Consider the following 25,448-nt stretch of genomic DNA (forward strand, 5'->3'; position numbering starts at 1 on the left):
AAATCGAATTTCTAAATCAGGCCTTTAATCTTGTGTCTTGAATTTTGGTATGAACTTTTGGCTTCTTGCCAAGTTTTTCGCAAACCGCACCGTGCAGTGTTTTCTGTGAAATAGAGAGTACTTGAGGCCTGATCTAAAATAAGTGAAGGCCATTAAACTCCTGAGTTTCTGGCTCCGTTTCAGCTCTGTGTATGGCAGACAGCCTAGCTGGCAAGAGCCCAGCAGGGAGAGGAGAGGGAACATGGTCCATCAGAGAGATTGGCGCAGAGCACCCTTTCAGAATCAGAGCCAGGAAGGTGATGGAGGAAGAGCCTGGCAATGAGCGCCGAAGCAGAGAGAACAGTACATTCCCAATAGGCTGGTGTCTGAAGAGCTCGTCGAGATGGCGCAGTGCTAGCCACAACAAGCTTGTTTGACATGGGGCCAACTCATACTCAGTTCACCTAGGCTGGTAGAGGGACTAGTCAGCCGGAAACTAGCAACCTACTGGCCTCTGATCTTGGATCATTCACCAATGGTCATCGAACACCACACAGGACAAGAGGTATTTCCGCCTAACGGCTGCGAGCGGCGGGGGCCACGAGCCGTGATAAGCAGTAGGAAGGAGGGGGGCGGGAAGAGTCCCAGGTGCACTCGATCTCCTCCGCGCACTGCCGCCTGGGACTCGCAGTCCCACACCCTCACTGAACAAGGTTCTGTCAGGCCAGTTCAAAGGGTCCAAAATGCCCGTGACTTCCAGACAGGCTCAGCAGGTCATCGTACGCCACACAGGACAAGAGGAATTTCCACCTAACGGCTGCAAGCGGCACCCTTTCAGAATCAGAGCCAGGAAGGTGATGGCGGTAGAGCCTAGCAATGAGCGCCGAAGCAGAGAGAACAGTTCATTCCCAATAGGCTGGTGTCAGAAGAGCTCGTTGGGATGGCACAGTGCTAGCCACAACAAGCTTGTTTGACATGGGGCCAACTCATATTCAGTTCACCTAGGCTGGTAGAGGGACTAGTCATCCGGACACTAGCAACCTACTGGCCTCTGATCTTGGACCATTCACCAATGCCACATGGACCTTCTGGCCAGGGCCGGCTTTAGGGCAGTGCGACCGGTGCAGCCGCACTGGGCGCTGTGATCTCAGGGGGCGCTGTGTTTAGCAATATTTTATGTTAGGAGAGCTATAGTGTACTTTTGCAGGTTAGTAGTGAGAGAATTTGAGGAGGCAGTCATGGGGGCGCCAAAAATGATTTTCGCACTGACCCCCACCAGTGCTAAAGCCGGCCCTGCTTCTGGCTGCATGTAGTTTTCAACCTGCCCTCTTAATCCGTTCAGCTTTCTCTGGTCCTGGTGGTAACCTGTAGATCTTGAAAACTCTAAAAAGCTGGTTCATCAAGTACACATTAGTGAAACTTCCTTTTGCACGTTATTAACCTTCCTGAATGCAAGGCTGATTTGACGATGTTTTCTGTCAAGCCCTTCTTTAGAAGATTGATGGTGTGGAGTAAGGATTTGAGCAGCATTGAGCGGCATGTGTATTCTGGGTCAGGTCACACAGGTATGTTGGTTTTAGGCAGAATGCTCTGAGTTCATCACCTGTAGGCCTTAAAGGCAGTAAAGAGGTAGTTTCCCTTAGTAACATGGAGGGAGACTAGGTCAGGCACTAGCAGCCACTTGGATACACCTAGTGCCATCAGTACAGAGTATGTCCGCATGTGATCTTAATTAGTAAAAAAACAAGCAATGGTGCCCAATGACTTGCTCAGAAGCCCTTTTCCAGAACGACCACATGTCAGCAAGCACACTACTAAGGCCTCAAAGTCTGGAATCCACCTCATGCTGCCTTAAACACCGCTCAGGCGCTCGCTGTCGTTCATCGCACTCCTGCAGGCCTCTGCTGTCTTTCCATGACAGGTTTTCAATATTTCTCTTCCCCCTTTCCCTCTGAGGGAAATGACCGTTGGGGAAAAAAAGGGCATGTCCCCAAAAATGAGTGACACATCGGCTCAAATACAGCACTGGCCTTGTTTTGCTTTTATTAGGCCAGCGAGGCAAAGGGTAGTCCCCTCTCACTCCTGAACAAGGACCGTGAGACTTCTGTTCAGAGTAAGACCCCAAGGATGAGTGCATTCCTTTCATTTCCAAAATGTAAAATCCCGACGCCCGGGCCTGCTGCGAGTCTGAGGCGGACACAGCCGGAGTATTTTCACTTCAGGCTCCTTACTGAGAAGCCAGCGACGCCCGCGGCGCGCTCGTGTTTGTCCTGGCTCGGAGGAGCGATGAGAACGGTGGAAAGAGGCGCCGAGCCCGAAAAACGAACAAGGAAGAGCGGGTAAGGAAACACGTCAAGAGCCGAGGGAAGCGGCCGCGTGCCAGGCCTGTGCAGAGGTCACGTCACTCCGCTCGAGAAGGAGCTGCGGGAGGGCTCATCTCCCGATTGGATGAAGCCACAATCACTCACTTAGGAGCATCCCTTCCCGGTTTGTAGTGCCCGCTTCTGATTGGCTGAAATTCAACTCACCTACGGGTGCATCCTTTTTCCGCTATCTGGTACTGCCGCTTGGCATTATGGGACGAGCCTTTCTCCCCCCCCCCCCCCCCCCCCCCCCTTCGCATGCCAGGTGTGTGGAACGTGCGTGTGCGAGGCAGCGTGGGTACGGATCCCAAGCAACGGGTCTCGCGAGACCAGGGGAGTGTGTGGCCGGTCTATAGTTAGTATTAGCTGGAGTAAAATCATACATGCAAAAAAGTGCTTTATTTCAAATGTCTCCCGCCCATAAAATTGCCTCTGGTGCCACAAGTCAATAGGAAAAATAAATGCCATCGTTTTTTATTGAAAAATCTCCCCAGTTTGAAAATGTTGGCATATATGTCAGGCCCAGTTTAGAAGTTTAGGTGGGTTGGAAAATAAAACACATTAAACATATGCCTATAGTTAAAAAGAAAATCAGAGGAAATACCAATAGACCACATCTCGTGTCACTTTACAAAGCCATACATAAATATTTTACAACAGGATAGTGGGAGATTTTGAAAATAAAAATTAAATTGGGGGAATGTATTTTCCCCATTGACTCGGTTAAGGCAGATCGGCTTAAAAAAACCCTATAGTCTCCCACCTGAATTGGTTCTTTTGGCATGTATGCAAAGCACATGCACGGTTTGCATTGACCATTCTGTGTGCTCTTGTCAGATTCCAGTGCCAGCCATCAGGAGCAGAGATTCCACACACTGCTCAAGAGGCACTTATGGGCACTCCAAGCGCTTCCGTATCACAGCGTTGCTTCAGACATGCACTTACTGATATAGTGGAGAATTCACTGATAAAAGGATATTCCCAGACAGTGGCCATGGATGCACACACTATGAAGTGGCGTCCTCCCTGGTACGCAGGGAGATAAAAGGTTTACTAATATAAAACAGGCACTACCACTTCACATTTTTAACAACCCACAGGGGCAAGAACACGCAGCACATTTATACCCTTCCTGAGCTGTCAAAGTGAAGTTTCCCAGATTCATACTAAACCCATAGTCACAAGATGATATGTGCAGGTGCAACATTTAAGAAAGACATGCTAATGTCCTGAGCCTATTGTCATGAAAAAAATAATAGTAAAACCTGGGGCAGGCAATACAGTACAGGTCCCACTTCATGCTCCCATTGCAGATGCGGTAACAGAGAGTTGTGCACGTGGCCCAAACAAATTGGGGAAATTGAAGCAGAAATGCATCATCCCAGAGTATAGGAAGCTCTACTACACCACGGATAACAGCCCCTTAAAGAGAAGCTTTTGCAACACTCAGTAGCTTTAAAAAGATCTTTGACAGTTTTTTAAATGTATAGTCCTTCACCAATGTACATATACATGTATTTATATAGCGCAAATCACCAACCCGGTTTCTAAGCCCTTGCTTAGGGAACCCGTCCTGGTATTCCCCTGTGAGATACCCCAGCAGGGTATCCACAAGGTGAAAGCCAGGCATCCCGCCGCGAGGGGCCGTTGTGGAGATTAAGCAAGCTATTGCCCAGAGTCGCAGAGTGTGAACCCATGAATCGAGTAGGCACCGGAGCGAGAATTGTCGAGTTCGTGGACATTTTTAGGACTCAAGACCCGCCGAGCCGGGAATTGAACCCTGGTCTCGGGCTGACCTCTGCTTCCAGGTCTGCCTTGTCCAACCAGTGAGCCACACTTCGCCACCATGCACCGGAAAAGTCCATTTAATTATTTCCAGCTAATTTGTTGGACATGGCCCACTTGATACCCATCCCAAAGCACACCATTTTTGGTTATGTTAACGTCTGAGCCAAGAAACCCCAAATTTGCTGCTAATGGGGCTCATCACACCCAGAAGGGAACCTGCAGGACGGAAAGGATATTGATTTTGTCCAGTCACACGATTCTGCTTTTGGCAGAAAAGTGAATCACACCAGTTTCTTTGTTCCTCAAACAAAGATGAGACTGATTGGTGCAATCCTCCCATGTGGGAAATGGACGGGGTGGCACACATCCCTGGCACATGACTAAGAATAAAAATACCAGCTCAAGCACCAAAAGCCTTTGTTGTCTACACCAAAAAGCCTTTGTTGTCTACACCAGAAGTTGTGCAACTCCTGGCTACTACTAGTGCAGAGGGTAATGAGGTACTTCATCCTATGCTGTAATGGGATTGTCAATCGGGGGGGCATTAGAGAGCTGCATATGCTGCAAAGCTGTGTTCTACTGCGAAGAACACGGAATATACAACTCCATCAAATGGATTAGGTTAATAATATTTCCTAGAAATTGCTAAGATGACCATTCATCTGCAATTCTGTCTTACCAGGTTGCATGCATGTACTCTGCTATTTCTGTGTCAGTTCGCAACCCTGGCTTCAATAGTTCAGCTCTACACTTAGTTTAGTTTCTACTCTATATAGACCCTTTCCGTGTTGTAGTATCCTATACGTTCCATTACACATGTGGTCAGGTGAAATTTGTTGTCATTTTCGTCAATCTAATACTTTTGATGTGGTTTTTCCCATATTGCTGTTCCCATTGTTTTTTTCCTTTACTTGGTTCAGGATCTCCAGTTTTTTTCTCCTTTGTCATGTCTTCAAGTTCGAATATACAAGCAGAAGTGAACGTTCCCTCTTCTACCGTACCGGCACCATTTGTAGGTGATGTGTGGGTGAAATATACCTCTTCCTGTTCATAGGAGACCTGTTCTTACCATTTCTCCCTACTCTGATGTGCAATGAGCCATTAGATTTGTACTCTATACACTTCCCCTGTTTATGCAGTTCATTTGCTTTTTCTACACCCCTGTTAATGTCCCTAGCGCCCTCTGAAGAAGAGTCCCCGCTAGCGAAAAAGACAAAAAAAAGGAATGCTCTTGTTATGCAATTTATTATAGGTCCTCAGGCGGCAAGGAGCATTTATCTTGCATCAAGTTCATACCTATAAAATTATTACTTGCCTGGCCAACTGGAATGTCTTACAGTAGTTTAATTGGCTATGGTGTTAGTTCTGAGTTTCAAGAACCTTCTGTGTATGCGCTGTTTATATTTAAATTTAACAAACCATAAATGTAAATAAATGGATTAGCCAGTATGGCCATTAGTAGACTCAGACGTTGTAGGTGTTGTGTCCTGTGTTTATGTGTTTGAGACCTCTTGTGGGCCTTGGCAGGCTCCTTACATGTATTACGTGATCTGGTGGGTGTGGTTAATATCATTTGTGATGCAGTGCGTTCAGTTAACGGTTGCATGCTGAGGAATAAAGACGTGCAAACCAGAGCTCTATGTGTGGCGTGGCCTCTTACCTGCTCCTGGACTGTGGAGGGCACTACAGTTGGCTAGCAGAGGAGCCATATATTGATATGCAGCTTGTAATGTTTTGCAGGGGCTTTACAGCAATTATAGTAGTCATTGATGCATCTGATGTAGAACTGGATAGTAATGGATCTGCCACCAAAAATTGGCAGTGGTCCTATTCGCCCACCTCTTGCATCCGTCATCTCATATAGAGTGCACAGGGTGGTGCATTCCAAATACTGGTGTCGCTCAGGGGGCCATGTTGTGCGGCCAATGATGTAACGTTCCTGGTGCCCACCACCACCTTGTGCTCCACATCAGGTGGCAGTCACAGCTGGCTGAAACAGACACTTCCCGCTTAAGTTGGGAGTAGCAATGTTTTTTTTGTTTTTTTACCAGAGATTTATATAGCGCAAACTTGACCCAAAGGTATCAGAGCGCTTTACACAAGCACCAGTTGCGTTACATGAGGACATTCATTTTTTTTAGGCACGGGGAGATTAAGTGAATTGCACAGAATCGCAGGATGTTGCCTGTCTTTGCCGAGACTCGAACCCGGTTCCCCAGATTAGAGGTCGACCACCCTAACCGGTATGCCAACTCCTCTCCCCATTACTGTCTTCATTTCACGTTTAACGTACCCGTGCTTTCCTTAAGAGTATTTGCTTTTTCCAGGACGGTGTGTTTTTGCAGTTGTTTTAGTGCAAGATATTACTCATGTATAGTGTGTACTGTGAAAAGAGTCTGTGTGAGCTCAGGTCGTGGGTGGGTATTTATAATAGGCTACAATTCTGAGATGTAAAGTTTAGCCAATAGGCTGTAAGAATTTCTCACACTGCCCGTCAGTTGGTTATAAAGAGGTTCCAGACTACAAGCTCATCCAATCATTGGCCTCGCTTCAGAGCACACAGAGCAATGATCAGGTGAGCCAATTGTGATTCTAGGTGAACGTGTGAATGAGGGACACAGATGTTGAAATACTGACTTGGCAAAAGTTAAAGAAAATGTAGTGCTTACGAAGGACATACGTATTTAACCGAGAGATGGCAACAAAGTGGAGAGAAAAAGGAGAACTGGAATGAATGAGGCATTCCGAAAACGACTACCCCTTCCACACACCTTAGTAATGTTTTGCATCAAATGTTTAAATTACTTTCCCTCGGTCTATATCTATCTAGATAGATGGATACACACAGATATTCATTCATTCATGCATACATTTTCTGATTGCAAGTTCTATGAGTTCCCACCAGTATCATTTGTGGCTATTTCTGTGGCCCCTAAAAATCTCTTGTAGAGACACCCAATGGAAGACCGTGCAGCCCAAGTACCCACACAATTGTTTTGGTGGGAAATTTGTTTTGTTATTACAATGATTGACTTTGGAAAAAAAAAATTCATGCAACAAGCCCCACCAAATGGCTTGTGATCTGCCATTGCAGATTTTTGTCTTCCCAAAGCCGCTATCCCTATGGAGGTGCGAAGCCACTACAAGTTAAAATGTCTGCCTTTTTAGCAGACAATACTGCGATGCATCTGGCCAGCCTCAGTCTAAACGACTTGAAGTGCCTCAGCATGATTCCCAGTAAATCTCTTTAGGATTTACAGGTACTTTTCAGTCTATCTTTACTTTCGACCATCCCTGATATGTACAGCTTTAACGTATATGATAGCAAGTGTGAATGCTCTTGCCCCCTGTAAGACTGACACCCATATACAAACCTTTCACGTCCACAAAGTGCAACGGTAGGCAAGTTGAGAACTTAGAACACTACTTTAAAAAAAAAAGTATTGTAGAGGGCAAACAAGGCCCACAAGTGAACTTTTAAAGTGTTTGATCAATCTCCAAATGGCACAAAAGTGGTTTATAGCACTGTAGAAGTTGGATAGATCTGGAGAGAAGAACATTTACAGTCGAGTTCGCCTGTACCATGTTTTCCTCTTGCATTACAACTACTCCTGCACCCTTAAATGGCCACTTACCTGTAGCAGTTGTTGTTGAACCGATTATAGCTTCCCAAAGCTGTCAGCGCCCCCAGGCCAATCGCATAAGAAAAGAATATCTGGGTCCCAGCATCGATCCAGACCTGCCAAAATATTGAGATGTTATTGAAATTGAGCCTTTTCTGGGCCTTGTAGCAAAGCCTTCGTGTAAAGTGGAACACGAAAGTTCACTAGGTAACCAAGCTTCAATGCACAGAGGTGGATCCTCATTCAGGGACTATGTATACATCAACTGTGTCTAATTTCAAGTTTATTTAATAGTTTGATATCATCCCAATATGGTAATCCAAACAATTCAATTTCGATACTTGACCTAAAATTGATAATACATCATAATGCTTCAAACTCCCCTTCATGAATAAAACAGATTGCTCCTCACTTTGTACGTATACATCTACAACCACGAGCATCTCATGGCAACTAGCGTTCCAAAACCAAAAACAGGAATTTACCCACTGTATGACACAATTTCATATTACATTTTAAAATTGCTTTCTTTAAATCACTAATATGATGGCCTGTAAAATTCTGGTAGCAGGGAGTAACAAACCTATTATTATTTTATGAAAAAACATGTGCAAAATACAATTATAAGGTAGAGACAGTGAGGCACCTTCACATTCACACTTCAGGTTCTATAATATGCTATAAAATTAATTGGTACCTCAAAAAGTTCTGCAAGGATCTCAAGTGTTCTTTTAAAGGCCTCGCTAAGAAGGAAGAGCTGCAAAAGGCACTGAGGGCCTGGTTGGCAGCCAGAAAGGCTGGTGAGCACACAGAGGAGGGGGATGGTGTAGACATGGAAGAACAGAGCCTGCATTTTGTACATCAGGATCTGCCTGGGAAGAGAGCACCCTCCAGGGCCAGCATTTGTTTCACCGAAGGTCTGTCCCCAGAGGAGCTGGAGGACAGGCAGGACGCACACATTGGAGTTTGAAAGGCTCAGGTTGGAAATGAAGGAAAATAAACTAGCTATGGAAGAAAGGGAATTGATTTTAGCTTGTGAGCTGAGCTTAAAAGAGCTGTACTTGAAAAGCAAGGCCCGCAAAGATGGTGGCAGCATTTCTTCAGTGCAGTCTGAAAGAAGAGTGCACATACCCAAGAACCTAGGGAAAGAGTACCCCAATGAGGATGACTTCCCGAAGTGGTTTCAGGGCTATGAGGCAGCTCTCCACAGGAACGGGTCCAAGAGATTGGAGGGCTGGTTTGTGGAACTACTTCACAGTGGAGGGAAGAGACACATTGTTAGCCCTAGGAAAGGTAAGTGAACTCACCTACACTGCCATGTAGGACGCCCTATTCACTAGGTACGGTCTCACTCCAGAGAGGTACAGGGACAAGTTTAGGCAGAGCAAGAAACTTGATTCCCAGACATGGCTTGAGTGTGTGGACTCTTTTTGCAGAGCACTGGATGGTTGGGTGAAAGTCAGTGAGGTAACAGATTATCAGAGGCTGTACAATTTGATTGTATGGGAGCAATTGTCTAGTCTGCTTCCACAGCTGCGCCAGCACTTGGTGCACAGCAAGCTTGCTGACCCCAGGAAGCTTGCTCAGGAGGCAGACCACTGGATGAGTACCAGGGTCCACAAGAGGTTGTATGGGGGATACTCCGCCAAGGGTGGGTAGGGTCCCAATCAACAGAAAGGGGAGAGCAAGGTTAAAAATGGGGAGTGCTCTAAAGTGCCCCAAACCAGTTCCCAGGGTAAGGATTCCCAGCCCCCTAGTAAAAAGAAGGTTTTTCCACCAGGGGAAGTCTGGAGGAAAGGGGCTCCATAAGTGTTTTGAGTGTAATCAGGAAGGACACTTCATGGGGGACCCAAAGTGTCCTAAGCGTGCACAGCCCCCTACCAGTGAGCAGTTACGGGGATGGCCAGTATAGCGCTTGGGGAGGAGTAGGTTCCAGGTGGGTGTGGGGATCCAGCTGAGATGGCCCTTGTCTCATTTAGGGGACAGTGGGATGGCCCAGAGAACCCTTATGCCTGATAACACTAAGAAATACAGGAAGTAGGTGACCATTAATGGGCAGAGGGTAAGGCTCTGACAGACACAGGAGCTAGTTTGACCACTACAGGTGTCACCTGGTGTCTGAACAGCAAGTGGTCCTTGAAGTGCTTCACCAAGTAGTTGCAGTAGACAACAGTGGGCACCAGTGTAGGGTGGCGCAGGTTCCCTTTGAGGTGGAGGGGGTGGGGGGGTGTCTCAGGTTCCTTGAGGGTAGCTGCGAGCCCATCCATGCCTGTGGATTGTCTGCTGAGAAACTACCTAGAACATACAGCCTGGAAGGAGGTGGAGTTCAGCTTGCACTTGAAATTGCCTAAGTGGGTGCCTGAGTGGGTGTGTCTGACTACTCAGTCCATGGTAGCCAAAAGTGATCAGATGGACCTGGAGCGTGAAAGAGTGGCAAAGGTGCATGCCAGGAAGAGGGGAAAGGGAGAAAAGGGTGTGAGAAACCCGCTTCAGAAATTCCCACGGTTCAGGAGGAGGCTGAGCCTGAGCCTGAGGGGAACGGCCCAAAACCTACTGGGGAATAAGTAGCCAAACTGAAGAACCTGCCTGAGGTGACCCATTGGCAGCAGGAAGGGGGTTCCTCCAGGGAGGAATTCTGTGCAGAGCAGAGAGTGTGCCCCACTCTTGTGGGCCTTTGGCAGCAGGCAGAGGACCAGGCAGCTGGCAAAGAGTCTGGATCTCACCTGATCTATTGGGAGAACGGTCTCCTAAATAGCAAGGGGATGGTGTTACCCTCTCCCCTGCACTGACACTAAAGTAACATTGTCACCAGTTGCTGGGACAGTTTGCAACTCTGTTTTCACTCACCCTAAGAGTCACCCATTTGTGCACTCATGACATCGATACGGGGGATAGTCCACCAGTGAAGGAGAAGATTTATGGGTTGACTGACAGAGTGAAGGCTAGCAATAAAAAAGAGGTTTACAAAAATGAGCAGTCCAGCAATCCTTGGTTCAGCCAAGTGGTGTTAGTTCCAAAGGCTGCCCCGCCTGCTGTCACTCCTGAACTGTGGTGCTGTGTGGACTACAGTGGGCTTAATGCCATCATCAGGACTTGTGCGCACCCCTTCCTCAAAGCTGATGAGCTCATTGATCAGCTGGGAGCAGCCAAGTTCCTCAGTACATGTCATCTAATGTCTGGGTACTTGCAGATTGCCTTGATTGAGGGGGCACAAGAGAGGTCAGCGTCCTCAACACCGTAAGGGTGTCACGAGTTCCGGGTAATGCCTTTTGGGTTGAAGAATGCCCCTGCCACATTCAGAGGTTGGTCAATCAGCTATGAAATAAATGATCCCCAAAGCGTTTAAGAAGTCGGTGAAGCAGCCACCGCTTTATTAGCACCATTAGCCACACACCTGTCTAAGAAAGCACAGGACTGATCAGGGTCCTAAGGAAATAAAAGAAATATTAGAGAGGATTTTGATACTACGACCACCCCTCCTCTCAAATCACACCAACCAGCAAATATATTAGGACTTGGCATGAGTTAAATACAGTTACTATCAATGACCTCGCCTATACAGCGTCCGTGGCCTCGCTTAGACAGCATCTGTGGCCTCGCCTAGACACCCTCCGTGGCCTCGCCTAGACACCGTCCGTGACCTCGCCTAGACACCGTCCGTGGCCTCGCCTAGACACCGTCCGTGGCCTCGCCTAGACACCGTCCGTGGCCTCGCCTAGACACCGTCCGTGGCCTCGCCTAGACACCATCCGTGGCCTCGCCTAGACACCATCCGTGGCCTCGCCTAGACACCGTCCGTGGCCTCGCCTAGACACCGTCCGTGGCCTCGCCTAGACACCGTCCGTGGCCTCGCCTAGACACCGTCCGTGGCCTCGCCTAGACACCGTCCGTGGCCTCGCCTAGACACCGTCCGTGGCCTCGCCTAGACACCATCCGTGGCCTTGCCTAGACACCATCCGTGGCCTCACCTAGACACCATCCGTGGCCTCACCTAGACACCGCCCGTGGGCTCACCTAGACACTGCCCGTGGCCTCGCCTTGACACTGCCCGTGGCCTCGCCTAGACCATAGCCTCAGATCCTCACTCTGGCCAGAAAATGAACCAAAAGTAACACATAAGATTATTCAAACCAGCCCTGCTCCCTTCCACATGTCTCTATGTCTCTGTGTCTCTCTCTCTCTGTGTCTCTCTCTCTCTGTGTCTCTCTCTCTCTCCCTCTCTCTCTGTCTTTCCTCTCTTTTTTCTGTCTCTCTCTCTCACTTTGTCTTTTCTCTCTCTTTTGTCTGTGTGTCCCAAATCTCCCACTCTGGAAACTATCCCGGGGGAGCTGGAGAAAGCAGCAGAGGCCATCAGCAGCCGCTGCCTTTAGAAATTGGGCTCCCAAGGCGGTCGCCCACTGGGGAGATGCTGATGGAATAAATGGGCAGTCTGGCACTGCGCATGCTACTCATCTGACCCTACCGTAGCCACTCTGGCTCCGAGCTCTGCTTACCTCATAGATCTAAATTTAGCAACTCCTGCCTCTCCCAAAATAAATCTGCAGATGGTCTCAAATGGGTCAAGTGAAGCACATCATCAAGAAACAAAACTCTGACCCAGCAATGTAAACCATTGACCCATCACAGGTATCCCATTCCTGGAGAAGGCCCGGGAGAATGTGTACAGATGAGAGATTAAGAGGAGTACGTCATGTCATGATTCTTTCTTATAGAGATGGAGAACTGGTGTATTGATTAGGGGCGGGGCTGTTTTAGTCAAGGTCACAGTGAATTTTTGTTCTTTTATTTTTTTAGGAATGTGGCTTATTGAAAATGACTGCATTTGGGTCAATGAAAGAGAATCCTTACCTGGGCTTCTCCAAGCTTGGACCAGTCTGGCTTCAGATAGTAAACAATGCCGTCCATCGCACCTGGAAGCGTGATGCCGTGAACCAGAAGGACGATCAGAATCACATAAGGAAAAAGCGCAGTGAAGTAGACAATCTGTGGGGAGAAGCGCTGAATGTTAATTTGATAAGCTGTGTGCCAGCTATCCTCGCCTTCTTCCTCTTCCCATATCAAGAGGGGAGGTTGAGCAGCTAGAAGTTAGAAAATTACTGTTTCAAATCCATGCAGCATCAGTCATCTGTGCCACCCAACCAGCTGTCAACCATGTTGTGCCAGCCAGCTCATGGCTTCGGAAGCGCGCCACCAAGAGAGTCAGTGGATTTTTTAGAGAAGCGACTGCCTCTAAAAAGCCTACACAGTCACAAGACAACTCCCCCCCCACCCCCCCTGTTGATAAAACCAGTAGGCCTTGATCAATAGTGGTCAGGAGAAGGCTAATTTCACAGTAGAGTGCAACAGTGGGCATCACAATTGCGGTTACCATAAGTTTCAGGGGGAAGACAAGATGGTGGAAGATCCTGGGCCATATTTAGATATCGGCAGATGGAAAACTCTGTCCCAAATGTGACGGGTATCCCGTTGACGGTATTTTACGATCTCCATAGAATATAATGGGATCATAATAAAGCGGGCATAATCCGTCATGGTTGTGACAGAGTTTTCCCCTCTGCCAAGATCTAAATAAGGCCCCTTGTCTAAAAGAGATGCTTTTTGGTTTAAGCGGGGGTTGCTCTGTTCAACAGGAAGTCCTAGGTTAAAAATTAGGCAACACAAAGTGTTACTGAAAAAGATATAGATGAATGAAGTACAGTAATTCGAACAGCAAACCATTACCTTCTATATCCGAACATATAAATATTGAAGAGAATGTATACATTTTCTGCCCAATATTGCCCTGCTGTGATACCTACATGCATCTGTTCCATACATACCTGTTTACAGGGGCTCCTGTACCCCACTGATTTCCTCGCTCATCGGGGATGCTGGACTTCTTTCCTTCTTTATGACCCCACTATCACCACTTCCCTCATGGTACATCCTCTTTGAGCAGCCCTGATTCTTCATACATTTCCTTTCCCCTTTTTAAACTCTTTGTCTAATGGCATATCTCCCAGACTCCTTTACACCGTCTTTGATCGAGATATTCATTTTAACCTATCCCAATCAAGCTTGTAGATTTGGATAGCACGGGATTAGTCAAAAGGTTTTGTTTTCTTCAACCAATGCCGCGTTCCCACCTCCAACCTGCCTGCAGGCGTACTTGCTGCCCTGAAGCTGTACTCATCCTAACCAACACCCTCTTGGGTTCCTCACTTCAGGCCAGTCAGGAGCCTTTGCTGCAGTCAGCCACTTTGTTCTCCCTAATACTTTCTCCTCCTCACCTGGTACTTCAGAACCTCATCACCTGGTTCTCGTCTTACCTTGTTATATATTCTTATCCCATTGTTCAATCAAATGACACTTGTTAAAGCTCACAGCTGCTTCGAAGGAAGTGTCCCGGCGCTATAGCAGACAGTAAAGGTGGGCCAAAGTAACGAGAAACTAAACGGAGTCAAACAGCCAAGTTTTAAGTTGTCATTTGAAGGCTGAGGGAGACTCAATTTGAAGCAATACTGTTCCATAATCAGTGGCAGCTCCTCAGCGGAGGCGGAGGAGTGCCGCCCCACTGCTGAAAAGGAAAAATAAAATGATAGTGTATCGTTATTATCACTTTATTTTCCCTATTGCAGTAAGTGGTGGGCGGGGCTGGCCAGAGCAGGGGAAGGAGTGGTGTGCACCCCCAAAGTGTGCATGAACTGTTTGGCCGGCCCTCAAACAGTTCATGCGCACTTTGCATGTTCCTACCAGGCTGCATTACACCGCCTGGTCAGGAACATGCACATGCTCCCCGTTCCAGTCTGAGCGCTGATCCATGGCGCTCAGACCAATCACATGGTGCATTGCAGCTTTGTGATTGGCTCAGGGGAGCCTGTGTGCCCGGGTGCTTCCTGCTGCCGCCAGCTGGGACGGATGAAGCCAGAGGAGAGGCGGCGGCTGGCCGTTAAAGGCAAGTCCTTTTTAAAATGTAATTCCTCTCCCCCCACCTCACCATCCTCGTCCAGTATCAGCCGCTGCTGTCCATAATTTTGCCATGTGTACAGTAAAGGAGCTGCCACCACGACGAGACTTCAACAAAATTTTGCCCGCAAAAGATGGCTATTTTTGGATCAATGCAGGGGTCACTCCTCTGCTATGGCGGAGGAGCGTCGCCCCACTGCTTTTAAGCAGTGAGAAACATAAAATGACAATAACTTGGAGTTATTGTCATTTATGTTTCCTGTCCTGCTGCTTTGTGGCCGGCAGGCAGGCGGGCTGCTCTGCTCTCCGAGCAGGGCAGGGGAGGAGTGGTTTGCCCACTCCTAAATGTGCAATGATTGTTTGGTTGGCCCTCTCTGGCCGCCTAAACCAGTCATACGCACTTCCCCCTTCTCCACGCAGGCTGCACTACAAACTGCATGGAGAACATGCCCACCCCTCCAGCCCCTGGCTGAACGGCAGACAAATCACAACACTGCAATTGCTGCATTGTGATTGGCTATGGGGAGGGAGCCTAGCTGCCTGCTTTCTGTTTCTGTCAGAGGCAGGAGAGCAGGTGCTAAGAAGACGCGGGACCCAGCCTCTGGGTATTTTTAAATTTTTTTATTTTAGTTCCGACCCCCCCCCGCCCCCCGCGCGACACCTTCCCCCTCCCCCATGGCTGCCCGCCTCCCACAAGCCATGCCGGCCGTGACTGGCTGGATCGAAGTGCCCTCTTGAGTGTACGGAGATTGGTTCTTCCTCGTCACTGCCATAAGACAATCCTCAGGTTTCAGCCCTTGGTCCCCTCCTCTGTTCAGCTGCAGTAGATGTGGTTAGTGCACTGTACTCCATAATATTCTTTGCTTCTCAGCCAGTATTTCGTTGCCAGGTTCTCATCTTATCTTATTAATTATGCTTTTCTGTTTTTCTCATTCTCTGGTCTGGTTCTTTTGGTTGATCCAGTCTTATCTACACAGATGACTTTGAAACTTCGCTCTCTATCCTTTTTCCGACTCGCGCCACAACAGTCACAAGCCGTCTCAGATGTGTTGGAACATAGATGATTACTAGTTTTGTAAATTTGCACCTGGAGGTAAATAGAATGGCTCCATTGTCCGGTCATCCAAACCCAGGCTCATCTCCCTCCCATCTCGGTCCTCCTTCCTTTCTTGTGAATTTCGACTGACAACTGGACACAGTATTCCCATCTCTGTAATGTTTGTGAAATGTTCCACTTTTGTACCCTTTTATAGTGCCAGAGTCATCATCTCGATGGCGTCGCCTTCTTCTCCTCCCCTCTTGGCCTTTTTCCTACACTTGCTCTTGAATGCTGCTGTCCACTTTCCTGGTCAATGTCTCCCCTCTGCCTGCACATCTCCTATACCCTTTTAGCCCGCCGTAGAGGGCTATACCGGCTATTAAAGGCACTCTCCAGCGTTTAAGGCCCCGAGCCGAAGGCGAGGGCCTTTAACAAGGGAGAGGAACTTTAATAGCGGTATAGCCCATCTACGAAGGGCTATAAGGCTATTAGAACATTCTGTCACTAGAGGACAGAATGCTCTAACAAAAAAACAAAGCCTTTTGGAAGAGCGAGGGGATTGGAATCCCCTCAGGCTCCCTGAAGCCTTTATTTACAGCCAGAGCTGTGAACAAAGAAACATTGGAATGTTGGAGCTCCAGGCTTATACCAGCCATTATAAGCCCAGAGCACTCCATTGTTTTCAATGGAGCTCCCAACATTCCAATGTTCTAATTTCCCTTTATTCATGCCAGTTTCCATTCTTTCATTCTCTTCTTCAGTTTCTCGTGGTCTTTCAACATGCGCTTGACCTTGTTTCTCCGTACTTCTTGCCATGCCTCTCGCGGTCTCTGCTCTAATCCTTAATTCTTCGTTGCGCCTTCGCCTCTATGCGCTCAGTCTGTTCAGATCCTTTGCGTATATCACCCCCAACATGAAGACTTGTTCTTGTGGTTCATTCCTCTCCCTTCCTCCCTCTCTTGTTCGTGCACCATTTTAACCTTTACTGGAGGACACCCCTCAATGTAACTGCTTCCATCTTTATTGCACACTTGTCAACTGTCTTTCTTCTCTGGAGTACTACTGGCTTTGCCGGCCACAAACCTCTGGTGGAAGTCTTGTAGTGATACAAGTAACAAATGTGTAAGGGAAAGAATTGTAGGTAAAATGCCCAAATCAGTATTTTGTTCATTTTACATTCTTAATGTTTATTATTAGCATAAAAGTAAATGGGGCAGTAATAAGGTATTGTTATTGAACTTTTTATTTTTTACAAATGATAAAATACCTAAGCTAAAATGATAATTTGTATGTGTATTTGGTACTTATTGAGCGCAAATATCACACGGTGGTCTGAAAGCGCTGGCTAATACTCAGGACAGACAGATCGACAAGACAGTCGGACGGGAGGGACTGTGTTAGAATAGCCAGGTTTTGAGGAGTCTACGAAATAAAACACCATGCATCATTATGGATCAATAATATAGCCTTATAGCCCGCCGTAGAGGGCTATACCGGCTATTAAAGGCCCTCTCCAGCGTTAAAGGCCCGAGCCGAAGGTGAGGGCCTTTAACAAGGGAGAGGGACTTTAATAGCCGGTATAGCCCAGCTATGAAGGGCTATAAGGCTATTAGAACATTCTGCCACTAGAGGACAGAATGTTCTAACAAAAAAAAACAAAGCCTTTTGGAAGCGTGAGGGGATTGGAATCCCCTCAGGTTCCCTGAAGCCTTTGTTCACAGCCAGAGCTGTGAACAAAGAAACATTGGAATGTTGGCGCTCCAGGCTTCTACCGGCCATTATAAGCCCGGAGCACTCCATTGTTTTCAATGGAGCTCCCAACATTCCAATGTTCTAATAACTAATAAAAGGTACTTTATTGCATCTGACCCCAGGGCCAATACACACTTTGGGGTAGAGGTGTGCTGTACAAGTTTAATTCATTTCTTATATTCATTTTCGAATACACTACATCACTAGTTTGTTACTTCTGGAGCCCACAGAAGTGTAGGAGGATGTAAATGGTGCAGTCAGAGGTGTAGAATCACCCCAACACTCTCCATGCCACATAGCATGCACAGCAGCCATTTGTAGTGCTTTCACCCCAGACTCGAGGCACATGCATTAACCACGAGCAGGGCCACCCCTGGGTGTTTCCTCTCTGTCATTGAGCCGATTGGTTTTAGTTACCTCCAGATCAGTTGACTGCTCAGCTCCTGCAAACGCTTGTATCTAGAACTGTCTCTCTTCACTTCTTCACTCAGCACTATGATGTTCAGACTACTTAATTAAAGTATCTGGTTAGGATAACAAAGTTCAGCGTGGAGACTGCCCCCTGAGTGAAAGTACACCTCAGGGGTATGAAAGGAACATTTACGCTGGAGGTTTTTTTAATTTGATGAATGGTGCAGTTTGAAATGTTTGGCATCTTTGCAAAAATTCTCTTGCTGGTGAAAATTTCCATAAAAAAAAGAATGCAGAATTTTTCCAGGAAAATCTACTTTCATCAATAGTGTTCTCCTGTTGTATATTTTTTACCTTAACGATTATAAGGATCAAAAAGACTAAAAAGGTTCAAAACGCAAAGTTATTTCAATCCAAGTTCTTTATAGGTACGAAGATTATAACATTAGACAAAGGCCACCTACCTAGCCTTTGCCCACTCTCCAGAGCTGCATTGTGCCATTAGCCCTAGCCCCTCCAAGCACCGAACCCTGCTTCGCCCCCCCCCTACACCCTCCTTCGCTGTAGCTTTCAGGCTTTGCTCTTCTAAACATCCACACCAGATGTACACGTTCCAGTGGTAATATTACCAGTCCTCCTGGGCAGGACACTCAAAACAGAATGTAGACATCAAAATCTTTCACGATTGGCTGGACACTGGGAAAGGTCAATTTAAGACCTTGTGTTCTTTTCGCGCCCATTTCAACTCCTTGACGACTCCTGTGGTCGCTGGAAGATGAAGTTGGCCCCGTTGCCAACGGGCCTTTGTTCTTGCGCCGCTGAGCGCGGGAGATGATCAGGCTCTGAGGCATGTGATTAATCCCAGAGTCCTCTGCAGCCAAGCGTGGCAGTGGAAGTGAGCGGACAGCACTCGTGAGCGCCATCACAATCAGCCGCTGAGCGCTGCGGTGGGATCTCATGACCATTAGAGAAAAACCGCATTGCGTGGGGCACAGCGCGTCCTGCGACAACAGACTGTGGGCATTGTAGAAAAGGTCGCTTTGACTAGACGGGTCTGCGCGATACAACAAAATCCAGCCCTTGTTCCGTACCCTTACAGATCTTACATACTGAACCTAAACAAATTATGAATGTAGATCAACTCTTTCCCCTCCCGTAAGTGACTTACCCACTACCTCACTAGTGCCATCTGACCAGTCCCCTCAGTCCTGCTAGCAGGGCTAGAAAACTATCCGACCAGCCTTATACATTCTCCTTATCCCGTCTCCCCCTTCTTGGACCTACCAGTACTCCATTATTTTCAATTCCCACCATCCCATAATTTCCAACTTCCTGGCTCAACCTGTCCTGCATTCACTCTCCCTTTGACCTCCTGCTCAATTCTTGTTTTAAACCCACTGGCAATGAGGCAATCTAACATGATGGCACCCTTAAAATTCCTCTTACCCAAAACTAACCCTATCCAGGAGCAACTGGCGGAGACCACACCATCTTCCCAGACCATCCAGGGAAACAATCTCCCTCACTTGTTTACCTTCCCCAGGGCTCTCCTCAGGGCCATCAACAGTCAGATGATCAACACCCTAAGGATAAGCAGATGACGTTCTATGTTCTATGCATGTATGTGTACAAATGAATTTGAACCACACCTCTACGTACTAATCATTGATAACTAGAGTACGCAATCCGATACTACAGAGGGCCCTCAGTCTTGATGAAACCTGGGGCTGAGCGTCCACATAGTTGCAACTATCTTGTCCCTAATTATTCAAGTGGAAATTAGTTTCTTTCCCATTTCCAACTGGATCACTGCAATAACTGGAGTTTCCACCAGTCTTGCTGATTTTCCTCCAAGTGGACATAGCTCTTGCTTTCTCTTGGTGCTTCCACAGTTACCAATCCCAAGGAAGAAGCAGGCTGGCCTCTCCTTGACAGGCCTGTACCCTGCCAACCTTGCCTTCTCAGCAGGAGGCCTGCTCTCCATCCTTCAGAGAGGCTTGTTATGTCCAGAGTTTCAGGGAAATGCTGCAGTTTATTGCTCCACAAGCCACTGACCAGGCAGAAGGGAGTTCTTACAGCATTCAGCCATCCAGCTTCTTTCCCTCTGTCCCAAACACCCTTGAGAAGGAGTTTTTATGAGATGAACTGAACTGTAATTGTAAATATTCACTTAGTGAATCTTGTGACAACCTAGCGCCCCACTGCAAAAGCAATCGCATAGCTCCTCAGTTTGCTGCATTTGAAAAGGGCAGAATGGACTGAGCTTCTCTGCTGTTTCAGACTTCAAGCAATGGCTCCGTTGTGCCTGCAAGACCTCCTCCCAACAAAGGAGGCAAGTGTTTGCACCAGCGGCCTGGTGGATGTGACAGGGTTGAGTGCTGCAGTTCCATTCCTTTCCTGTAGGAGGTGTTTATGGCGCCAGTTTCCTGTGAGGTCCAGGGGGTTGTGTTATAGTAATGTAATTAATCTATCATCACGAAGAGATACAGATTACAGACCGGAAATGTGACAAGTTCATCTTCTAGAACTCATCTTTGCAGCACATAGAATAAAAATTCATGTTGACTAATGATTTTTATATTTTCATAATTAGTTGTATGCTCTTTCACTAAATACAGTTGGGAAATTTACAGTTTTTGTTAATTGGTCTAGCAGACACCTGTGGCATTTCCCTGAAGGCTGGCAGGGGTATGCTGTGCTTAGACCTGGAAGGGCCTTGCGCCAATCGGAGACCAGATTTCTCTTAGTTCTTGGCCAAGCTATACCATCCAGCCACTGCCTCCACCCAAGGAGCACCGGTTCATGAAAAGATTGCACAGTAAGAGGGGGCAGCTTGTTATTGCCAAAGACCTGCATATGCATAGCAGAAACATAGTTTGCAATGGGCCATACAATAACAAATAACACAGGCGTGCAGTCTGCTCCAGGATAGTGGCCAAGGTCAGAGGCGACGCGGGACCGGTCAGGGACCTCGCGGTAACCCCAGCGTGATAACCCGCTGGCACCCGCGGATGAGCCCGAGGTTCCAGAGGACTGTCTCAGTGGTGGAGAATTGTGGCTTTATCTGCTCGGGCCAATGGTGATAACTGGCGTGGCAATGGTGCATTGAACAATGAGACCAAGTGGTCTCACCATGGCAATATTCTTTTACAGAATAGTGGTGGCAACTGTGCTCGGAGGTGGAGGAATGTGGCTTTATCTGCTAGGTGCAATGAGGATAACGGTCGTGGCAATGGTGCATTGCATACCGAGACCGGTTTCCCTTTTTGCAGTTATGGAATGGGAATCCCGCCAGGTCGGTAGAACACGCTCGTTCACCAAACCTATGCATTTTGCTCAGTGACAGGCAATGGGGCCCTTTCTCGACCCACACAGCGTGTTTCTCCAAGGTTCTCCTCGAGAGAATGGTTTGCTTAGAAGACACTAAGTGGTGTGACCCCATCTCCTTATGCCTACCCAGAGTGCCTTCAGGTATGACGAGCAGGCCATTCTCCAAAGGAAAGGGCCCTTGTTTCATTTATAGGTGACATCAGGCCATGGTACCATGAAATAAAGTTTGCAAATGGCCTTTATTGGACATTAGCCGCACACCCATCCAAGCTGTTGCTTGTGCCAGGATACTTCGCCAAGCTTCTAGCTAGCCACACCTTCACCTACGTTTGGGATTGTCGAAAAAGGCCTTCTTCAACTTCATCTCCTTGTCAGAGAAGCCTGGACTGTTCTCAGCATCAGTACAGGCCGTACATTCTCACCTTGTTGGTTCTCCTTAATCTTGGATTTAAAGCAAAGGCCTTGAAAAAAGGAAACAGCTGGCCATTTCTTCACCAGAAGAAGAAAGATTGCATGTTAAGCTTAATGCCAAGGGACTGTGTGGTGTTCTGTAACTATGCTCTGTAGCTATGATGTGATGCAGAGATCTAGCATGTAGGGTGGTTGCTAAATTGGAATGTGTTGCGAGTGCATTCCATGTCTATGAGGAAGGGAATAGACTTTGATTCGCACAAAACACACTAGTGGGTTGTCGCCCAGCAATAATTTGATTTAGTGGATTCCTATTTGCCGGGTGCCAACAATGTATTGGCAGACTTTTTACCTAGAATTGGAGACAGTGAGAGTGCGGCATGATGATGGTTTCTACTGGATGGTTTGAGAAAAAAGAATGTGGTGAAGTAAAAGGGCACTGGTAGGTCAAAGATGAGTTGGGTGTTGTGGATGGTTTGGTGATGAGGAGTAGCAAGCTAGTTCCCCCCAGTTAGGCGTTGAAAGAGGTTAGTTGATAGTGCTCATGCTAGCCAAAAGGGCATTGCCAAAACAAAGCAGAGGATCTGAGAAAGCTAGTGGTGGTGGCAATGGACCGGAGTATTGAGACAGAGGTAAGGAAATGTGTGAAGTGCTCAAACGTTGATTAAGTACTGAAGTGTAGGACACAACCCATGGCGAGTGGTCCCGGGTCTGAAATTGCCCTTAACATTCCGAGTCTGGTGTGGATAAAGACCTATGATAGGTATGTGCTTGTGTGTGTGTGGACCTGTTTTCACGCTGGCCTTGAGTTAAGGTGGTGAGTTCCGTTGAATCAAGATTAGTCATCAATTTCTGGATAGAACGGTTTGAGAAAGAAGGCTATCCTTTGACATTGCTTTTTGACAACAGTGTACAGCTCGCCTTTGGTGTGCTTGAAGAGTTTCCGTAACTAGAGCAGCAGCTCTGTACCAATCAGAGAGTAATGTGTGGTGGAAAGGTTTATAAAAGTGCTGAAAGAAACTTTACAACAAGCCTTTGTGTCCGGTGTAAAGTTGGAAACAGCGATGAGGGAAAAGGTGCAGGAGTATCGCTTCATCTCGCATTCTTCGACAGGGGTAGCCCCCTTTCAGTTATTCAAAGGCAGAATGGATAGTACTGAGGCGATCCCCATGAGGGTTTCTGAGAAAGGGATGGTGGTGGATGACCAAGTTGGGAAAACTGAATGGTGGGAGGAAAGGAGAAAGAGAAAATGTTGAAGAGGTAGAAGTGGTATGACATGAGGAAGTCTGTCAAAAGCACTGTGGTGAATGTGGGTGATAGGGTGAAAATCAAGTCTCCGAGGAAGGATGGTAAAGAATCTAAGGTTGGTCAACCAATCAAAGTTATAAAGGTGTTAAAAAATGCTGTGAAAAAAAGTGACTTAAGAATTTGGAACTTAAACAGGGTGGCTAAGTACTATAAGCAAAAGACACACAATTGATGGACAGAATGCAGAGCAAATCAAAACATTCACCCCCAGTCAAGAGATCTGGGTTAAATCCATCATTCTTTTGCTCACCATGCCACCCCAGTTTAGACCTGGTCATATGCTAATCAGTCTTGACCCTGTGCCTCATGGGAATAGTCCAGCCCGAACTGCCAAACCAGGTCCTCGCTGTACCGTAAACAAGCATCCTAGGACCAGTTTCGGGGTTTCACCCCTCATCAGCCAGGATAGCGTGATTCCAGTGGCACAGTGAGCCCAGGACCCACGTCTGGGCATACCTGGCGCACTTAGGGCGAGAAAGCAAAAGACACATAATTGAGCAAAAAAACGATGGCTTTAGCCTAGATCTCTGTACTGTGGTGAATGTATGACATTGTTCTGCATTTTGTCCATCAGTTGTTCTTTTTGCATTTGGCCAAGCACTATCCCAATGAGGTAGAAGCTCCATGTCAGGGAGCGATGCTAAATGAACATGAGCACATTGCGAGACCCCAGTGTGTAAGGGGAGCGCCTCTTCGCCTACAGGATTGTGTAAAGAATGTGTTTTAGATCCTCTTTGTAAGTTTGGTTGTATATATGTATATTGTGTTTGGTGCAATCCTTTACAGTAACTGTGTTAATTATATGGAACACTTTGCTTATGGACTAAGGGGTTCTCATGTGTTCTTTGTTGATGTAACATTGGGCGAGGGAGGTGATGTGGTGTTCTGTAGCCATACTCTGGATCTCTGTTGTGATGCAGAGATCTAGAATGTAGGGTGGCTTTCATTGTGGAATGTGTTGTGAGTAAATTCCATGTCAGTTGCTTACTGAACTTGATGGGGTTTCTGCAGATATCTTCATAATAAATTGGATTACCCTTTTCTGGACCTGGTGTACTCGCTTCCTTGAACTTCACAGAAGGCTTAGCACTAAATAGGATTATGGGAAAAGTTCCAGGGCAAAGAGCCATGCATGCGGAGCTGGGTGATCAGAACATTTAATTAGGTATTTGGCCTACGTGAAAGAATATGACACAGTCAGCTTCTCAAAGGTTACTGAATTCACTCTCTTCCTTCACCGATGGTTCCACTGCTACCAACAGGGAGTTTTCACTTCAAATTACTTGGGACGATGCAGCTTATACCTCAAGGGTATAGGGAACATCCATAAGCCCCCCTCCACCCCATAGTACAGAATACACAGTTCCAAGGCCAAGAAGATGAATATTTGAAAACATGGAAGGCTTACTATAGTGGAGAAAAGTATCTCAGATGAACCCTGCGGCCTTCACAGGACTCCAGAATGGATCATTTCATGAAAGGGCTGGACCATTCACAGTACCCCAAAAAGGTCATCCAGAGAGAGGACACTGCTTGCTTGTATTTTCACGCCTCCCGCGAACCCCAGTATTAATTCTATTTTACGCCGGATAGCTCCATTCCGCTGTCCCTGGAGGGAGCTACTTGTGTCAGAAGGTTGTAAACAGGAACGGAATGCAGAGTGTGTTTTAGTCTCTGCCTTTATTTCAGAAGAGTTCCAGCTGATTTTCAATCTGATTTCTTTTGAGAAATGGATGTTTGGACAATGTCAATCACATTGTGATCCACCACTGCAGTGGTGGACCACTGTTGGGTCAGTATGCGAGGGTTTTCAATCAACAATCGCTGCATTTCTCGTTGTTCATTTGCTAGGCATGAATGACAGCATGATTGTGACAGTGAGTGACAGGCGCGCCTCTTGCCTGCGACTATTTTTCTGGTATACACGTTTTCATTCCGTTTCCCTGGAAACCTTCATTCCGTTGTCCACACCATTAGCCACATTTTCAGTCCCAATTTCCCAACGGAGCTACGCCAAACGTTTATAGATGGTCAGTGTTTCTGCTCCTGGTCTGGGAGAACTTTGGTGTCCCAAATTACTTGAATATTTTGTGTCTAAGGTGCTGTAATGAGATTCTCTAGGTTGTGCATTTACAAGGCACCAGAAATCGCAGGCAGTCGGAGAACCTGCAGCAGTGCTCATACAGCCCAGATGGCTCCATCTTTCTGAAGCACCAAGGAAGCTTCAGCACACCAGGAGGACCCTACACAGCTTTTTACCCATTCTAAAATGGCAGCTCTTGCTTCTGCACACACAGGCAGACATAGTTGAGTGTTTTTGTAAAACTTTATGACAAATATATATTCAAAGACAACCTGTGAATGCTAATTTTCAAAAATGTTTTAATAATAAAGATTTACAAAAACATTAGAGAGAAGATTGTCAAAGCCAAAAAGGTTGGCAGCAAATGCCAGACTTATTCGCTTTGCCACCGCTTGTTTCATGATGCAAGCAGATGA

General features: G+C 47.0%; 1 protein-coding gene across 4 annotated transcripts in view; it reads right to left on the reverse strand.

The window, feature by feature from the left end:
• Positions 1-25,448, reverse strand: part of LOC147693097 (sodium- and chloride-dependent creatine transporter 1-like) — a 364,792-nt gene that overhangs the window by 105,822 nt on the left and 233,522 nt on the right. For all 4 annotated transcript variants that reach the window (XR_015300094.1, XM_086939340.1, XM_086939341.1 and 1 more), the window contains exons 6-7: positions 12,602-12,736; positions 7,766-7,869 (exon numbers count right to left, since the gene is read on the reverse strand). Coding sequence is in view for 3 of the 4 variants with exons in the window: in XM_086939340.1 (XP_086795466.1) it covers positions 7,766-7,869; positions 12,602-12,736 (239 nt within the window). In the remaining variant the exon portion in view is untranslated. The remainder of the gene's footprint in view (positions 1-7,765; positions 7,870-12,601; positions 12,737-25,448) is intronic.

The sequence above is a fragment of the Lissotriton vulgaris genome, chromosome 9, assembly GCF_964263255.1.
Source record: "Lissotriton vulgaris chromosome 9, aLisVul1.2, whole genome shotgun sequence".
Classification (NCBI taxonomy): domain Eukaryota; kingdom Metazoa; phylum Chordata; class Amphibia; order Caudata; family Salamandridae; genus Lissotriton; species Lissotriton vulgaris.